Source organism: Sphaeramia orbicularis, chromosome 18 (assembly GCF_902148855.1).
Source record: "Sphaeramia orbicularis chromosome 18, fSphaOr1.1, whole genome shotgun sequence".
Classification (NCBI taxonomy): Eukaryota; Metazoa; Chordata; class Actinopteri; order Kurtiformes; family Apogonidae; genus Sphaeramia; species Sphaeramia orbicularis.
Window position 1 is genome coordinate 5,682,000 of NC_043974.1, and position 17,985 is coordinate 5,699,984.

Here is a 17,985-nt window from a genome sequence, read left to right on the forward strand (position 1 = left end):
GGACCAGTCCAATAACACTGGAACAACCTAGAGATCGAGTCAACTCCAAACTGTACTGATGTAAAAACATTAAAATGACATTAAAGGAAATTAAGACAAATGTTTGTATCTACAAACTATCCTAAAAAACAAAAAAAGTTAATGACATGAACCTGAAATTTCTGAAGAAAAATCAGTGCAATTTTAACAATATTATTCATCATTGTATCATTTCCACATTAAAACGTACAGATGTTTGTTCACGTCTATTTTCATGTCATTTTACTTTTTTACACTAAAACACAGAAGAACATTTGGACTTCTGACCCAGTTGGACTTCTGACCCAAGCTGTTAAATGCAAAGGAGTTTAACAGCCTTCATTCCTCATTTTTTTTCTGTCATTTTTTCATTTCACTGACTCATCCCAGGGACCGGGTTTGGACCGTATAATGGGCCTGGTTTGGACTGTATAGTGGGCCGGTTTTGGACTGTGGGCCACATGTTTGACACCCCTAATCTAAATGATGCTTTGGTCTGTGGAGGTTCTACTGAACTGGTGCAAACGTGACAGAACCGTCATGATATGATGAACAGAACATGTGAAACATCAGCAGGTTCCAGGCATGTGTTGGTCCGTGTCACTGCTCAGATGTTCAACTCATCTCATACATACATGTGAACCAGGAGCCACTGACCGGTGATGTCCGTCTAAATGCATTTGAACCTGTGTAGACGTGGATCTGATCATGGGTCCAACAAATACAGATCCCACAGGTTCATGGACCCACCAGGTTCTGATCAGTACTCCATCAGTGGTGCCGTGTGGAACCCAAACCTGCTGTCACACATGTCACATGTCCTGGTCACATGCACCCAAGTCCCATGAGTCTGCAAATGTAGGATTATTAGGACCAACCCTTTCATCTGGGACACGTCTGCATGTCCAACACTCATGGTAACAGAACAGACCCATGTTCAGCTGTTTAGAAGAAACCACAGGGTACCTACTGGTTCCTAAAGGTTCCTACAGGTTCAATTTAAGACCTTTTCAATGCCGCATTTCCACTATGTGGTACTGACTCGACTTGACTCAATTCTGCCTTTTTGCATTTCCATTACGAAAAAGGACCTGGAATCTGGTACCCGGTGCTAGTTTTTTGGTACCACCTCCGCTGAGGTTCCAGGACTGGGGACCAGATACTAAAACGTGACGTGTAAACACTGCAGACCACTGATTGGTCAGACACTTGTCTCTGTGACCATATCTGTTTTACAAAAAACAGATGTAGAAGTTTACAGTAAGTATAGCGGTAGGTTAATCCACATGATGACAGCCCGCAAAACTACACCATGGTTTGTCGAGGAGGTTCAGATGTAAAAATTCAGTATGAGCTTGACGAGACAACATGCAACGAGCGAGTTTATCAGCAACTCTCTGAGCAGATGACACGGAAGTAACGCACCGCATCGCTATGACGTCCAGGTACTATAAAGTGGGTAGTATCCTGTAATGGAAAAGGTCTCCATGAATAGGACCTTGAGTCAAGTTGAGCCAAGCCAAGTTGAGCCGGTTCCACGTAGTGGAAACGTGGCATAAGACACTTAGAACTGAACTTAACTCTTTCAGTGCCATGGGCCGATTAAATCAGCTTTACGAAAACAACCTGTAAAGTGCCACGGGCCGATCAGATCGGCTTTGGAGAACACGCCGTATTTGTGTAAAAACAAACCATCCACCCCCATTTCTTTCTCACATTTCGATGACGTTCTTTCTGTGTCCCCCTTTTGAGACCAATCAGACGGGAAATTGAGGTCACGCGACCGAATAATATTTTTATATCTTTTTAATGTTTCTTATTCTCCGGTGTTTCATCAGAGGGAGCCCTCCATGCCGGGGGGCGGCTGTGGACTCCGGGGGCTGTGGCGCCTTCTCTCACTGGGGTCCGCTCCTTTCTGGTGGGTGGGGGGTCCCAGTTGGCCCTCTCCCACTAGTTGGGATGCGGGGCTGTGTTGCTGGTGCCTGGTCGCCGGGGTCGGCGGCTGCATCCTGGTGCGGATGGCTCCCTGAGACAGCGCCTCCTAAATTGATCTTTTACTTTTACTGGTACATTTTTGTTCTGGTCTACCCGTGCTCAGTCAGTCTTCTTAAGTATGTGTGAGCTTGTGGGTTTGCATGTATATGTGTATGTGTGTGTGTGTGTGTGCGGGGGAGTGGGTGGGGAGCGGTACTGATTTTTAAACTGATATGTAAAGCACTTTGTGCTACAGTTTTTAATGTATGAAAAGTGCTATATAAATAAAGATTATTATTATTATTATTATTATTATTATCATTATTATTATAAATTATGCAAATTACGATCAATAATGAATCGGCTGCGTCCGGTGCGTTTTGAATCTAATCACCAATCGGTCAGATGTTACCGAGCGGTTTCCTGCAGGATTCTTCAAATATTATAAAAACGACGCGAAATACTGAAAAACGGCCAAATTCTGTGGCACTTTTAAGGCTTATTAGCCCCTTAACTGTCTGGCACTTAAAGAGTTAAGGTTCATTTCACAGCCAAACTGGCAAAACGTCACAACTCCTAGAATTTAGGAAACTGTCTGTATTTACTCCAGTGTCTTGACTCCCACCGTTCAGACTCATTTGTCATCGGGGGCAAAGTTCACGAAAATCGGTTCCTAATTTCAGGATAAATTGTCAGGTGGAACTGGGTTGACTATTGTTATAGACTATTCTTATAGTCTATAACAATTGACTATTGTTATAGAACCAGTCAGTCGGACCAGAACCAGTCATCTGAGCCATGCAGTTTCCTCATGGGACCTCTGAAACCATTCTGCCCCTGTTCACCAAAGCACCAGAACGCCAGGCCCTGGTCCAACAGACCAAAGCGGACCCTGAAGTGGACTACTGAAGGACTACCAGACCAACTGGATCCATGTGGGTGGTTGGTCCTGGTACCGGTCGGTATGAACTCAGACTGTGAATGGATGAGGATTCCATCAAATGTTTGTTCTTTAAAAGATGGAACATCTACAGAAAAACCATAAGAATACAGATCTTGGACTATTTTTGGATCAGAAGACGTCCTTCTACATATTCTGGTTCAATCTGATGATGAGTCCTGGTTGGTTCTATCATTTACATACAAAGAACCGACTGTGTGTCTGAACAGGATCATCTGTTGGAAATGTGGGAGTAAACTGGATTTTCATTGTTCATATTCGGTCCAAATAAAACTACAAGAAGGATCCGGAACTCATGGACGTGTGGTGGACATTGTGGAAAGGACACAGGGACAGACTGAACCAAACCAGGGACACTGGGTGACATGAGACAATCCCTGCTCAGTCTCAGCAGGCGCAGTCCAACTTGGTCCAGGTCCTGGTCCTGGTCCAGGTCCAGGTCCTGGGCTCACAGCTCCGTCTTCTGTCCACTCAGAGGCACCGGCACTTGGACGTCCTGGTCGGATGAAACCCCGCCCCCCTCCATCCTCTCCACTGGGGCTTTGTTCTTTTCTTCTTCTTCACCTTCTTGTCTTTCTTCTTCTTGTCCGTTTTGTCTCCGTCCAAACCACCATCTCCTCGCTCGTCGCTCTTCCCTTTACCCTTCTTCTTGGTCTTCTTCTTCTTGTCCTCTGCAATGGATGCCTGATCCCCCTTCTTTTTGGCTGTCCACACCTCACTCAGGCAGTCTGGACAGATGGAAGACAGAGAAGAAGGAGGAGGAGGAGAAGGAGAGAAGGAGGTGAAGGAGGAGGACGAGAGAAGGAGAGAAGATGAAGGAGAGGAGGAGGAGAGAGGGAGGTGAAGGAGAGAAGGAGGAGGAGAAGGAGAAGAAGGAGGGGAGAAGGAGAGGAGAGGAGGAGAAGGAGAGAAGGAAGAGGATGAGAAGGAGGAGAAGGAGAGGAGAAGGAGGAGGAGAGGAGGAGAAGGAGGTGAAGGAGAGAAGGAGGAGGAGAAAAGGAGGTGAAGGAGAGAAGGAGGAGAAAGAGGAGGAGAAAAGGTAAGAAGAAAGAGAAGGAGGCGAAGACCATAAATGTAACAACAGAAAGGATGTAGAATAATAACATCTCAGGATGAAGAGTGACGACAATAAAAGCAGAAGACAGAAGTTCTGAGCAGGTGAACAGGAATAACACCTGGACCTGAACACCTTCAGTACATATGGATTTATCTGCATTTAAGGCTTCAAATACACAAAATATATAAAATATATAAAATATGCAAAAATGTTTTATAATTCCGAACAGTCCTCCTAATCTCAGAGGTTTTGTAGATTATTACCCACATTTGCTCCCCCTTGAACTGCCACCTTATCGTGGTGGGGGAGTTTGAGTGCCTGAATGATCCCAGGAGCTATGTTGTCGGGGGCTTTATGCCCCTGGTAGGGTCTCCCAAGGCAAACACGTCCTGGGTGACGGGCCAGACTAAGAGCAGTTCAGAAGCCCCTATGAATAAATACCAACAGAAGAGCGTGATGTCACCCAGTATGGTGCAGCCGGGGCCCCACCCTGGAGCCAGGCCTGGGGTTGGGGCTCGAATGCGAGCGCCTGGTGGTCAGGCCTATGCCCACGGGGTCCGGCCGGTGGACTCACCACCCACCAAGGGAATCATAGGGGCTGGGTGCATTGTGGATTGGGTGACAGTCGACGGCAGGGAGCCCGACAACCCGATCCCCGGACGCAGAGTCTAGCTCTTGGGACATGGAATGTCACTTCGCTGGGGGGGAAGGAGCTGGAGCTTGTGAGGGAGGTTGAGAGATACCGTCTAGATATAGTCGGGCTCACCTCCACACACAGCTTAGGCTCTGGAACCCAACCCCTCGAAAGGGGCTGGACTCTCCACTTCTCTGGCGTTGCTCGCGGTGAGAGGCGGCAGGCTGCTGTGGGCTTGCTCATAGCCCCTCAGCTCAGCTGCCATGTGTTGGAGTTCACACTGGTGAACAAGAGGGTCGCGTCCCTACGCCTTCGGGACAGGTGCCTCACTGTTGTTTCGGCCTACGAGCCGAACAGCAGTGCAGAGTACCCGGCCTTCTTGGAGTCCCTGGGAGGGGTGCTGGATGGTGCTCCGACTGGGGACTCCATTGTTCTCCTGGGCGACTTCAATGCCCACGTGGGCAACGACAGTGTGACCTGGAAGGGGGTGATGGGCAGGAACGGCCTCCCTGATCTGAACCCGAGTGGTGTTCTGTTATTGGACTTCTGTGCTCGTCCCAGTTTGTCCATAACAAACACCATGTTCGAACACAGGGATGTCCATAAGTGCACTTGGCACCAGGACACCCTAGGCCGGAGGTCGATGATCGACTTCATTGTCGTATCATCAGACCTCCGGCCGCATGTTTTGGACACTTGGGTGAAGAGAGGGGCAGAGCTGTCAACCGATCACCACCTGGTGGTGAGTTGGATCCGCTGGCGAAGGAGGAAACCGGACCGACTTGGCGGGCCCACACGTGTTGTGAAGGTCTGTTGGGAACGTCTGGCAGAGCCCGATGTCAGCGTGGTCTTCAACTCCCACCTCCGGGAGAGCTTCTCCCAGATCCCAGGGGAGGCTGGGGACATCAAGTCCGAGTGGACCATGTTCTCCACCTCCATTGTCGAAGCGGCTGCTCAGAGCTGTGGTCGCAAGGTCTCCGGTGCCTGTCGTGGCGGCAATCCCCAAACCCGGTGGTGGACCCCGGAAGTAAGGGATGCCGTCAAGCTGAAGAAGGAGTCTTATCGGGTCTTGCTGGCCCGTGGGACTCCTAAGGCAGCTGATGGGTACCAGAAGGTCAAGCGTGCTGCAGCTCAGGCGGTTGTGGAGTCAAAAACTCGGGTCTGGGTGGAGTTTGGGGAGGCCATGGAGGAGGACTATCAGTCGGCCTCGAGGAAATTCTGGCAAACCATCCGGCGCCTCAGGAGGGGAAAGCAGTGCACCACCAACACTGTTTACATTGGAAGTGGGGAGCTGCTGACCTCGACTGGGGATGTTATCGGATGGTGGAAGGAATACTTCGAGGATCTCCTCAATCCCACTGCCACGTCTTCCATAGAAGAAGCAGAGGCTGAGGTCTCAGAGGTGGACTTGTCCATCACCCAAGCTGAAGTCACCGAGGTGGTTGGCAAGCTCCTCGGTGGCAGGGCACCGGGGGTGGATGAGATTCGCCCTGAGCACCTTAAGTCTCTGGATGTGCAGGGACTGTCTTGGTTGACACGCCTCTGTAACATCGCGTGGCAGTCAGGGACAGTACCTCTGGATTGGCAGACCGGGGTGGTGGTCCCCCTTTTTAAGAAGGGGGACCGGAGGATGTGCTCCAACTATAGGGGGATCATACTCCTCAGCCTCCCGGGGAAAGTCTATTCCAGGGTACTGGAGAGGAGGATCCGACCGATAGTCGAACCTCGGATCCAGGAGGAACAATGCGGTTTTCGTCCCGGTCGTGGAACACTGGAGCAGCTCTATACTCTCCATCGGGTGCTCGAGGGTTCATGAGAGTTCACCCAACCAGTCCACATGTGTTTTGTGGATCTGGAGAAGGCGTTCGACCGTGTCCCTCGTGGTATCCTGTGGGGTGTGCTTCAGGAGTATGGGGTCCAGGGCCCTTTGCTAAGGGCAGTCCGGTCCTTGTATGACCAAAGCAGGAGCCTGGTTCGCATTGCCGGCAGTAAGTCAGACCTGTTCCAGGTGCATGTTGGACTCCGACAGGGCTGCCCTTTGTCACCGGTTCTGTTCATAATTTTTATGGACAGAATTTCTAGGCGCAGCCAAGGGCCGGAGGGGGTCCGGTTTGGGGACCACAGGATTTCATCTCTGCCTTTTGCAGATGACGTTGTCCTGTTGGCCTCATCAAACCTGGACCTTCAGCGTGCACTGGGGTGGTTTGCAGCCAAGTGTGAAGCGAGCGGGATGAGGATCAGCACCTCCAAATCCGAGGCCATGGTTCTCGACTGGAAAAAGGTGGTCTGCCCTCTCTGGGTCGGTGAGGAGTCTTTGCACCAAGTGGAGGAGTTTAAGTATCTCGGGGTCTTGTTCACGAGTGAGGGAAGGATGGAGCATGAGATTGACAGATGGATCGGTGCAGCGTCTGCAGTGATGCAGTCGCTGTACCGGTCGGTTGTGGTGAAGAAGGAGCTGAGCCGAGAGGCAAAGCTCTCGATTTACCGGTCAATCTACGTTCCTACCCTCACCTATGGTCATGAGCTTTGGGTCATGACCGAAAGGACAAGATCCCGGATACAAGCGGTCAAAATGAGTTTCCTCTGCAGGGTGGTTGGGCGCACCCTTAGGGATAGGGTGAGGAGCTCAGTCACCAGGGAGGAGCTCGGAGTAGAGCCGCTGCTCCTCCGCGTCGAGAGGGGCCAGCTGAGGTGGCTCGGGCATCTGTTTCGGATGCCTCCTGGACGCCTCCCTGGGGAGGTGTTCCGGGCATGTCCCACGGGGAGGTGTTCCGGGCATGTCCCACCGGGAGGAGACCTCGGGGAAGACCCAGGACACGTTGGAGAGACTATGTCTCTCAGCTGGCCTGGGAACGCCTCGGGGTCCCCCCGGAAGAGCTGGAGGAGGTGTCTGGGGAGAGGGAAGTCTGGGCATCCCTGCTTAGACTGTTACCCCCAGGACCCGGCCCCAGATAAGCAGAAGATAATGGATGGATGGATTACCCACATTTGGAACCAGTCATAAATGTTTTTGTTTGTCTGTGTGGAGTCAAACTATGGAACAGTCTGGACATCCAATAAAAGCCACACCGAAATATCCACAGATTTAAAGTGTTCCATAAACAGGTGGTTTGGTCCCAGAATAAAGATAGAGGGTCTGAATACTGATGTTAATGCTAGATTCTGTGTGATAATGTTCGTGTGTGTTTGGTGTTCATCTAGTTGGTATCTGTTATCCTTTACCTTCTGCTTTTGTTGGTCTGTGCTGTTCTTTACCATCTGTGCTGTTGTACTTTTATTCTTCCCATTGTTGCCTGTAATTATTATAATGTAAACTGACAGTTAAGTGTTACTGTGGTAACACCACCAGGAATGTAGTGTGTTTCTATTTTTCACCCACATTTTGATTCTATAATGTAAATACTGTCGAATCAGTTCATTCTACTTGGTTTAGGCCCATTTTATTCATTGTTCTGGTTTGAAGTCTAAAGACAGGAAGAAGTATTTAAAACGTTAAGTTATTTAATGATGAGAATGGAGGTGGGATTAAATACGTTTGGGGGTGGGATTAAATACATTTTTCTTCTTCCCACTCCTTTTCCAGTGTAAATGAATGATTTTGGACTTTCTGAACTTGCATGTATTCTGTAAATGCTGGAAATACACAAATTAAATGAAATGAACATCAGTCATTCTAAATATATAAAGACTATAACTGAAATCTAGAAGGAAGTCCCCAATAAAAAACAATAATATATAATCAGAGGACAGAAGGCCTCAGCTGCATAGATCCTTATTATTATTATTATTGTTATTATTATTATTATTATTATTACTTACCCTGAACCACATGTGAAAACGTCCCGTTAATGAGCCAAAATTCTGTGAATAATATAAATGGGATCCTATCAGTCATCTGCAGGGTTCCTTTATCTCTGGTTTTACTGTCACACATTCTAAACACAAAGACATTGCACTGCAAAAAAGGGGTGTGTCCAAAAACAGTCCATCTGAGGACAAAGGTCCTTAAAACAGTAGACATGTCTGTCTGTGTGTGTCCATGCAGACGTTCACTGGACAAGATCTGTTGAATTCACATAAATGTACAAATAAGCATGTCTCAAAAAAAACTCTCCAAACTTGGAGGTTTGTTTGTTTGTTGACACTTTATCAGTAAAACTACTGGTTGAATTCAGACCTAATTGTATTTATAGATTACCACTGATGTGATTACATTTTGGGAAAAGTAGGTCAAAGTTCACATTTTTTATGAATTTTTTAAATCTTTTTTTTCCCCATTTTCTTATAATGGGTGAAATTTCAAATGTCTGTAAAAAAAAAAACATCCATTTTGTTTCAGTTTACTTCAAACTTGGCACAGATATAGAGGTAATAGACAGGTGGTTTGGTCCCACATGCATAGACATGATGACATCAGCTGGATCCATGTCAAAATAAGATACAATACATGAGAGAGGCGGAGTTTGTTGTACCTGGAACCAATTATTATTATTATTATTATTATCCATCCATCCATTATCTTCCGCTTATCCGGGGCCGGGTCGCGGGGGTAACAGTCTAAGCAGGGATGCCCAGACTTCCCTCTCCCCAGACACCTCTTCCAGCTCTTCTGGGGGGACCCCAAGGCATTCCCAGGCCAGCCGAGAGACATAGTCTCGCCAACGTGTCCTGGGTCTTCCCTGAGGTCTCCTCCCAGTGGGACATGCCCGGAACACCTCCCCAGGGAGGCGTCCAGGAGGCATCCGAAACAGATGCCCGAGCCACCTCAGCTGGCCCCTCTCGACGCGGAGGAGCAGCGGCTCTACTCCGAGCTTCTCCCTGGTGACTGAGCTCCTCACCCTATCCCTAAGGGTGCGCCCAGCCACCCGACGGAGGAAACTCATTTCGACCGCTTGTATCTGGGATCTTGTCCTTTCGGTCATGACCCAAAGCTCATGACCATAGGTGAGGGTAGGAACGTAGATTGACCGGTAAATCAAGAGCTTCGCCTCTCGGCTCAGCTCCTTCTTCACCACAACCGACCGGTACAGCGCCTGTATCACTGCAGACGCTGCACCGATCCATCTGTCAATCTCACGCTCCATCCTTCCCTCACTCGTGAACAAGACCCCGAGATACTTAAACTCCTCCACTTGGGGCAAAGACTCCCCACCGACCCGGAGAGGGCAGACCACCTTTTTCCAGTCGAGAACCATGGCCTCGGATTTGGAGGTGCTGATCCTCATCCCACTCGCTTCACACTCGGCTGCAAACCGACCCAGTGCACGCTGAAGGTCCAGGTTTGATGAGGCCAACAGGACAACATCATCTGCAAAAAGCAGAGATGAAATCCTGTGGTCCCCAAACCGGACCCCCTCCGGCCCTTGGCCGCGCCTAGAAATTCTGTCCATAAAAATTATGAACAGAACCGGTGACAAAGGGCAGCCCTGCCGGAGACCAACATGCACCTGGAACAGGTCTGACTTACTGCCGGCAATGCGAACCAGGTTCCTGCTTTGGTCATACAAGGACCGGACTGCCCTTAGCAAATTATTATTATTACTATTATTATGTAAAATGATCAGGGTCAGTTTAAATAATGACAATCACATGAATAAGTGAGACAGGCCTGAAAAGTCAGTTTAAGAACAGAAAATAACACCCACAATGCAACACAACAGAACTGTGGCATCAACAGGAAGCAGACGGTGTGTTACCTGTGTCCTGTCCTCTGAGAACATGTTTCTCACACAGGTACGTAGTCAGGTCCTCCTCCTGGTCTCCTTTGTACCAGTCCTCAATGACGTCCTCATACCGCTCTACCAGCACATCACACTGACACACACACACACACACACACAGAACACATTCAGTATCTCCTGTCATTTCCAGACCACAGTTGTGATGAAGATCCCAAAGCTCACTGGTACTGATGTGTGTGCTAATGCTATGTTCTGTGTGTGTGTGTGTGTGTGTGTATTAAGATGGCTAAAATGCAGAGCAGAGCCTTTATGACACTGAGACGTTAACTTTTCTATTTAAGGCCGTTCTTTTCTGGGTCATTAAACCAAACATCTGTAATATATGTGATGTTCACTGACTGTGAGGAAACACTAGTTTACACAAAACATCTTCAAAGTCTAAAGATGATGTGAGTGATAATATTTTTCTTATGGACCTTGGACTTGTCTTTCTATTCCACATCAACCTAATCATCTGCTGAAGCATCAGTGACATCACCACAGTGTCTGTGCAGGCCCCCGCCCCTTTCTCACCTGTTTCTTGAGGTCAGCCACCTCTGCAGACGTCTCATTCCACAGCTCGTATGGGATATCCATCACCACGTTCACCCCTTTACTCACCAAACCGTGAAGGGTAGAGAAGGTCTCTGACATGCCCTGTGGAGACACAGACGGTGATGCCGCCACCCACAAAGAGATGCTCTTCCAACGACGTCACGGAAAAGGTAATTTAAGAACAAGCACAAAGACCCTTTAACAAACAAAAAGTCAGCAGCACAAAGAATCACAGGTACAAGGCAGTGCAGAAGGAGGAGATCTGACATTCAGATGGAAGCTCCAATCAGCAGCAGCACAGTGGGCGGAGTCAGATTGAGTAACACCCACCCACCTACCCCATCCCAGACTGACCTTGGCAAAGCGGTTACTGCCAGACCTCTCTTTGTGTAGGTTGTACTCCAGCAGACGCTGACACACGTTCTCTATGACCTCAATGAAGCGCAGGTCTCTGTGGAGAAGAACGATGAGAACATGTTCAAGTCCTGTTGAAGCACAGTTTAAGGCAAAGCTGCATCTGAAAGTCCAAACCAAACTGAGGATGAGACTAAAGAACGAAACAGAGACGATGACAGGGTAGAAACACAAGAGAGGAAGTCAACAGAAGGAGCACAGAGCACATGGATCAAAGAGCAGAGAAAAAACACATAATTTAGACTTTAACACAACATCTGAGAAGTACAAACACACAGCTCCAGCTTCTCACAGTGACAGAAGTGTATGTTGTTACTGCTGGGATCTGTGGACGCAGATGTTTTAAAGGAACTGAAACTGAACAAGGTGAAGAAAAGAACAAGGTGAACATTTGGTGACGTTTCAGTGAGGATCTGTGTGAAAAACACACGCACGCACACACATACACACAAACACCACCAGCATCTGAACTGTTCTAGAATACAGTCACAGAAAAAATGATTCCATCTAAAGTCATCTAAAATAATGGTTATATAATCCAGTCCTAACTCCTGTGTGTCATGTGACTAAAACAGACAGAAAAGAAAACACGGAATGAATAAAAGCACTGTTTTTATCAGTACAATGACACAGATATGGATGGAAGAACAGAAGTGATTTTGGTTATTATCAAGAAATGGCAGAGATGTTAAATGGATAGATATCAGCTCTGAAATTAAACTACTATGAGCTGTTTCTGTTGGTATCATTATATTTGTCCAAACAAATGGACCTTTATTTGGACCAGGCATTAAAATGAACAGAAACTGAAGAAAACATAGGTGGTCTAATCATTGTTCTGTGACTGGAAGTTCCTCCACAAGAACCTGAATGTGAGCATGTTCATGTGTCATATTCCAGTTCCTCTAAACCAGACCCAGTGTTCGTCCACCGCTGCTGTGTGACTGAATGACACAAAGACACTCACGACTTGACGTATTTGATTGGTGGTGCCCCCTTCCCATCCAAGTGGTAGTTTGTGCCAATGACTTCTTTTGTTTTCCCCGTTTCATCAAAGGCTGACTTCATCTCGATGCTCACAAACTTACAGACTGAAGAGAGAAAGAGAACACATGAAACTGTGGGTGAAATGGGATGAAGCTGCAGAGGAAAACAAAGAGAACAACGACCACAGACCAGAGGCTGAAACTGCAGAAGAAAACAGAGAGAACAACAACCACAGAGGCTGAAGCTGCAGAGGAAAACAGAGAGAATAACAACGACCACAGAGGCTGGAGCTGTAGAGCTGGGACCCTGAACACACCCCAGGGTTCAAAAACAGCCTTTACGTCCTCAGACTATAGGTTATATATGACCACACAAACACAGGTACACTTTATATATACATTACAACAATGGGTTTCATGTGGAATTTTTGTTCAAAGACAAAGGTCTCCACACAAATAATCTAAATTTGACAGTTCAGGCTTTTTTCCACCATTTTCAGGAAGTAAAACCTTAATTAATGGAGTTAATTCAGTCACTCCGTTCCTTGGCCTTGGATGTGTTTATGAAATCACACATTTGGACAAATCTACCCTGAAACTGAGACATGATTTCAGTTCTTATTAATTCCTTTAGTTGTTTGAGTCATGGCTGAAGTAAGACATCTGCAGAACAGGTCTGATCACCAAAGGATTCTGTCTTCACTGTTCAAACGAAGCCTTTTAGGACACATGGGTTTGACAAATATGACTCCTCTGACTTCAACTGAATGGAAGGTCTGAATATTTAGTCAATCAATGTTTAAACGTGTCTTCACACATAAATGACAGCTCTATATTTCAGTGTGTCCTCAAAGGGGTCGGCTGTGTCTTCAACCAGAGGACAAACACAACACCAGGACATTTAAGAACAAAACTCTGTTTTAAAACATCTAGTATTTTCTCTGGACAATGTGTTTGTTAAATCCTTTAAAAATAAATACATACATGAACTAGCTCCATTTCCACTGCAGCAGAAGGACACGGACCCCGTGTCTTCACCTGCTAAAGCCTACATTCATTTAACATGTTAAATATTACAAAAACATTTTCTCTAACAACAGACTTCAGTGGATGTCCTCTGAGCTCACAGAGCACCTCAGTGTTCTATTAAAAAAAAAAAAAAAAAAACTTAATTAAAAGGTACAGTTCCACTGTGGACATTAATGCAGCAAAGACACAAATGTTCCAGACCTTAGAAAAACACGAAGTCACGGTAGCTCCAATTTAACAAACCCTCACATCTGTAAGGTCACATAGAATCCTACTTGGTTTCAATTTTAACACTTGAAAATGATTCTTCTTCTTCTTCTTCTTCTTATTATTATTATTATTATTATTATTATTATTATTATTATTATTATTATTATTATTATTACCTCCGCCAAGGAGGTTATGTTTTTGCCAGGGTTTGTTTGTTTGTCTGTTTGTTTGTCTGTCCGTTAGTGTGCAACATAACTCAAAAAGTTATGGACAGATTTGGATGAAATTTTCAGGGTTTGTTGGAAATGGGATAAGGAAGAAATGATTAAATTTTGGTGGTGATCGGGGGTGGGGGGGCCCACGGGGGGGGGCACTGATCAGCCTTGGCGGAGGTCTGCGCTCTCCGAGTGCTTCTAGTTATTATTATTATTATTATTATTATTATTATTATTATTATTATTATTATTATTGTTATTTTCAATCATAAATCCTCCATCTGACATGACCCAGTCCATTCCCTCTCAAACCCATACATGGGTTTATCTGCTCCTACACATACATGGGTTTATTTGAGGACAGTCTTTGTCTTCTTCGTGTGTAAACAGAGGTTCTGGTCCAGGTGAACCTCCGTGAACCCCTTCAGACTAGTACCTCAGTAGAACACCCTTGCTGTTGGTGGACTTATGGGTTTTCTTCAGGACAATGAACACGACATGCTGCTCCTCCGTTACCTTCACATTTGTTCGGCAGATGAACCCAGTCGTCGTCTCCATCCTTGGCTCCTCCAACCGCAGAAAACAGCCCCACAACTGTCACATATACCAATAAGAACATTTCGTCTGCTCTGTGTGCCTTTAAACAAATCACAAATAGTATTTATTCCCTTTAATCGTCCTTAAAATGGTCCGTTTGCTCTGTTTTCACATCCTCCTCGGCTTCAGTGCTAAATCTATGACATCTACTTCCGCTTTGGGAGAGACGCACGTTGGCATTTGGACCAATCAGAAAGGGAGAAGTGGCAGCAGCTGGACCAATCATAAGCAGAGGAAAACCAAAGAGGATTAAAAAAAGAAGAGGTATCACTTCTGTTCTGATACAAATAAAGGTTTTCGAACCCTTAAAAACACTTAAAGGCAAATCAACACAATTCAAACCCCATCATTAAGACATTATTTACAGACGGAAAATATGGAACAATAAAGGGGAAGCATACTTCAAAATACATCTATTAATATTAACCCCAACCATATATATATATATATATATATATATATACATATATATATATATATATATATATATATATATATATATATATATATATATATATATATGTGTGTGTGGTGTGTGTGTGTGTGTGTGTGTGTGTATTATATATATATATATATATATATATATATATATATATATATATATATATATATGTCTGTGTGTGTGTGTGTGTGTGTGTGTGTGTGTGTGTGTGTGTGTGTGTGTGTGAATTCCATTGACTGTACCACCTGGTAGGATCCATTCAGAGGAGGCAGTTAGGGAACAGCCGTGGTAAAAGGGCCCGAATAAGGAGGGAAAGGCGAGTGAACATACTGCACCAAAGGTGGTAACCAGAACAAATGTTAGAGAATGAATGTGCGTGAAGAACAAAGAACAACCAACGGACAGGAAGGATTATCAAGAAATAGAAAGAAGAATCAATATGACTTAAAAACACAAACAGACATTAAAGGAGAGCAGAAGTTCCATCAGTACTAGGACAGATGTCACGGTTCTGTCGTCACTTCCATCCACATGTGAGAGTGTTGCATCTTCATAGATGATCCATGGACTCAGTTTACATGACATGATGATGGTGATCCAATGACACAGTTTGACCAGCAGAGGGAGACATATACATGTATAAAAGTGTTCTTTATCAAGGCTTGTACCAGTTCAAATAGAAAATTCCACCATTGATAGATCTGTATTTGACTGGCCTTGACCCTTGACCTCTGACCTTTATGAATAGGCCACATGTCCAGTTTGTGTTTTTCCAAACACTAGTTCCACTTCTGCTTGCCCTGCTACATCTGCATTTGTCTGCTGCTGTTGTGTTGTGATATGCGGAGGGCACTGATGCATATGTTGACATTTGGTTGGTTCAGGGTCAGTGGACATAATTATTTTGCCAATAGTCTCGGACTGTGTGCAGATTACATCTACATAGGTCACAGTAGTAATGACAAGGGCATAGCACAGAGAGGGAAGCATTAGAAAACATGGAGCAATGAAACCAGGGATGCATATTCAGCAGCAGCATATGGAACAGGTTCGATTAGATATGGAGTTTATTAAAGGGGCACAGTAGTTTTTATTAAAGAGACACAGTAGTGTTTATTAAAGGGGCACAGTAGTTTTTATTGAAGGGGCACAGTAGTGTTTATTAAAGGGGCACAGTAGTGTTTATTAAAAGGGCACAGTAGTGTTCTATAAAAACCTAATCCACTCTGTTATGCATCCCAGTGTACCACAGTTGTAGCCGTCTGATGTTTTATGTTTCCATACACGTTCATACTCTACATCAGTATCTGCTTCTGTCAAAGTCCATCCAGTGATGAGGGTCTACATTTATAAAAGTAGAACAGTTTTGTGCAGAACATTGGTTTAATTGTAATTCTATTGCATTGAAAGTATCCATCTATGAATCCACATCTGTATATACTGAAGGTTCCATCCAGACCTGTGTGCAGAAGACCTTTGAAAGTAAACCACAGACTGACAATACTTTCTTTGAAGGCCTTTATTTCTGTGTTTGGCATTCTCCTGCAGCTAAAGTCCCTCAGATCTAAAAGGATAATTTCACCGATTCCTTTGGTGTTTTCACTGCTGTCCTAAACTCCTGTAGGGCCCCTGACACTAGAACTGACTCCATCCTCTGGTATGAGTCCAACACAGACCCATGTGGCCTGTGTTCATATATGTGTTCATAGGACCTGAATAGACAGTTCAGTGACTGAACATGAATGTTACTGAAACATATGAAACAGAAGATCATCATCAGGTGACTCAGATGTCACAGCTGGACAGACTGTGAGTGGACTGTAGAGGGATGAGATGGTGGGGCTGCAGACAGTGCATAAAGGAGTCAGATGAATGCACTGATCTACAGTTGAACATTTATAAATGTTCATTCTAATGAACAGATACAATGGATTTACAAACACACACAACATTTAATAACAGACTGAATATTGATACAAATACACATACTATTCAGACTTTTCAGGGTATTCACATTTTTTGTAAAAGGATAGTCTGTAAATGTAAACATTTTTGTGTAACTGAACTTTTTTTACACTAAAACAAAAATAAAAACATGCCGTTTTCATTCTTTATAGTTTATTCTGACAGTATTTGACTGTAGATTGAAAAGTCTACCCAGTCCAGGGGCTGGACTGGACCCTTTGGTGGGCCGGTTTTGGCCCCTGGACCATATGTTTGACACCTGTGGTTTAGAGGGGCTCATGACGGCTCATGGCAGACGGCTCATGGCAGATTAAACTGAGTGACAACAGTGGAAACAGCCTGCAGACAAAACACTGGGTATAATTGGTTGTGACAGAGACAGCCTGCTATGCATGCTAATACAAACTGGTAATGCTAATGCTAGGTACTCTATGTGTATGGGTACAAAAAAAAGAGACCCACTGACCCTAGTGGGTACAATGTTCAAACCTTCATGGGCCTCCAGGGACCACCTGAGCTTTAACAGGACTACTGACTCTGTCTTCATCTGCACTGATGTCCTGGTACATTATTTTAGTTGGACATGTGTTGAGGGTGGACAGATGGACATGAGGTCTGATAAAGTGTCCTTTGAACACTGGAACAGGATCTGAAGGGCTTCACACACCCCTGAGCCATGGGAGCACCTTCAGGTTCAGAGTTTAGCCCACGGACACTGTGGACAGAAGGAGGAGGGGATTGAACTACCAACCCTGTGGCTGGTGGATAACCCTCTGTATGTCCACAGAGAACTGAAGAACATCCAACCAGACTGTCATGGGGGATCCAAGGCCTCATGGGGCCCCTCTGGGACCACAGGCTCCTAATCATCCACTAAGTCTACTTGTACCTCAGGCTGATCCACACTCAGAAGTACCACGTTTCATCTGCCCAGAGCGTCACAGCTTCAGAGAATGAACAAATAAAGCATCGAGACTCATCTGAGCGTCATTCCATCAGATAACTCCTGACACAAGTTCACTGTTACTGCATACAGAGGGTTATTTTATGCACAGGATCATTTCACAGTAAAGGTAGAGCAGTGGTGGATCAAGAAAAAATGGAGGGGGGCGGGGCAGGAGAATGGTGGGGTCCAGGCGCGGAGCCCAGTGGGGGTTCAAGGGGGCAGAGCCAAGCAGAATTAACATTAGAAATGCTTCAAATCCCAT

The 17,985-nt window shown here is 45.6% G+C and overlaps 1 protein-coding gene across 1 annotated transcript; it reads right to left on the reverse strand.

The window, feature by feature from the left end:
• Positions 1-2,470: 2,470 nt before the first annotated feature.
• cnpy3 (canopy FGF signaling regulator 3) lies at positions 2,471-14,520 on the reverse strand. The gene is given in 7 exon segments (XM_030161588.1): positions 2,471-3,499; positions 3,502-3,681; positions 10,341-10,458; positions 10,899-11,021; positions 11,274-11,370; positions 12,301-12,424; positions 14,290-14,520. Coding segments are annotated over 7 exon segments (843 nt in total). The 5' UTR covers positions 14,393-14,520; the 3' UTR covers positions 2,471-3,401.
• Positions 14,521-17,985: the final 3,465 nt, after the last annotated feature.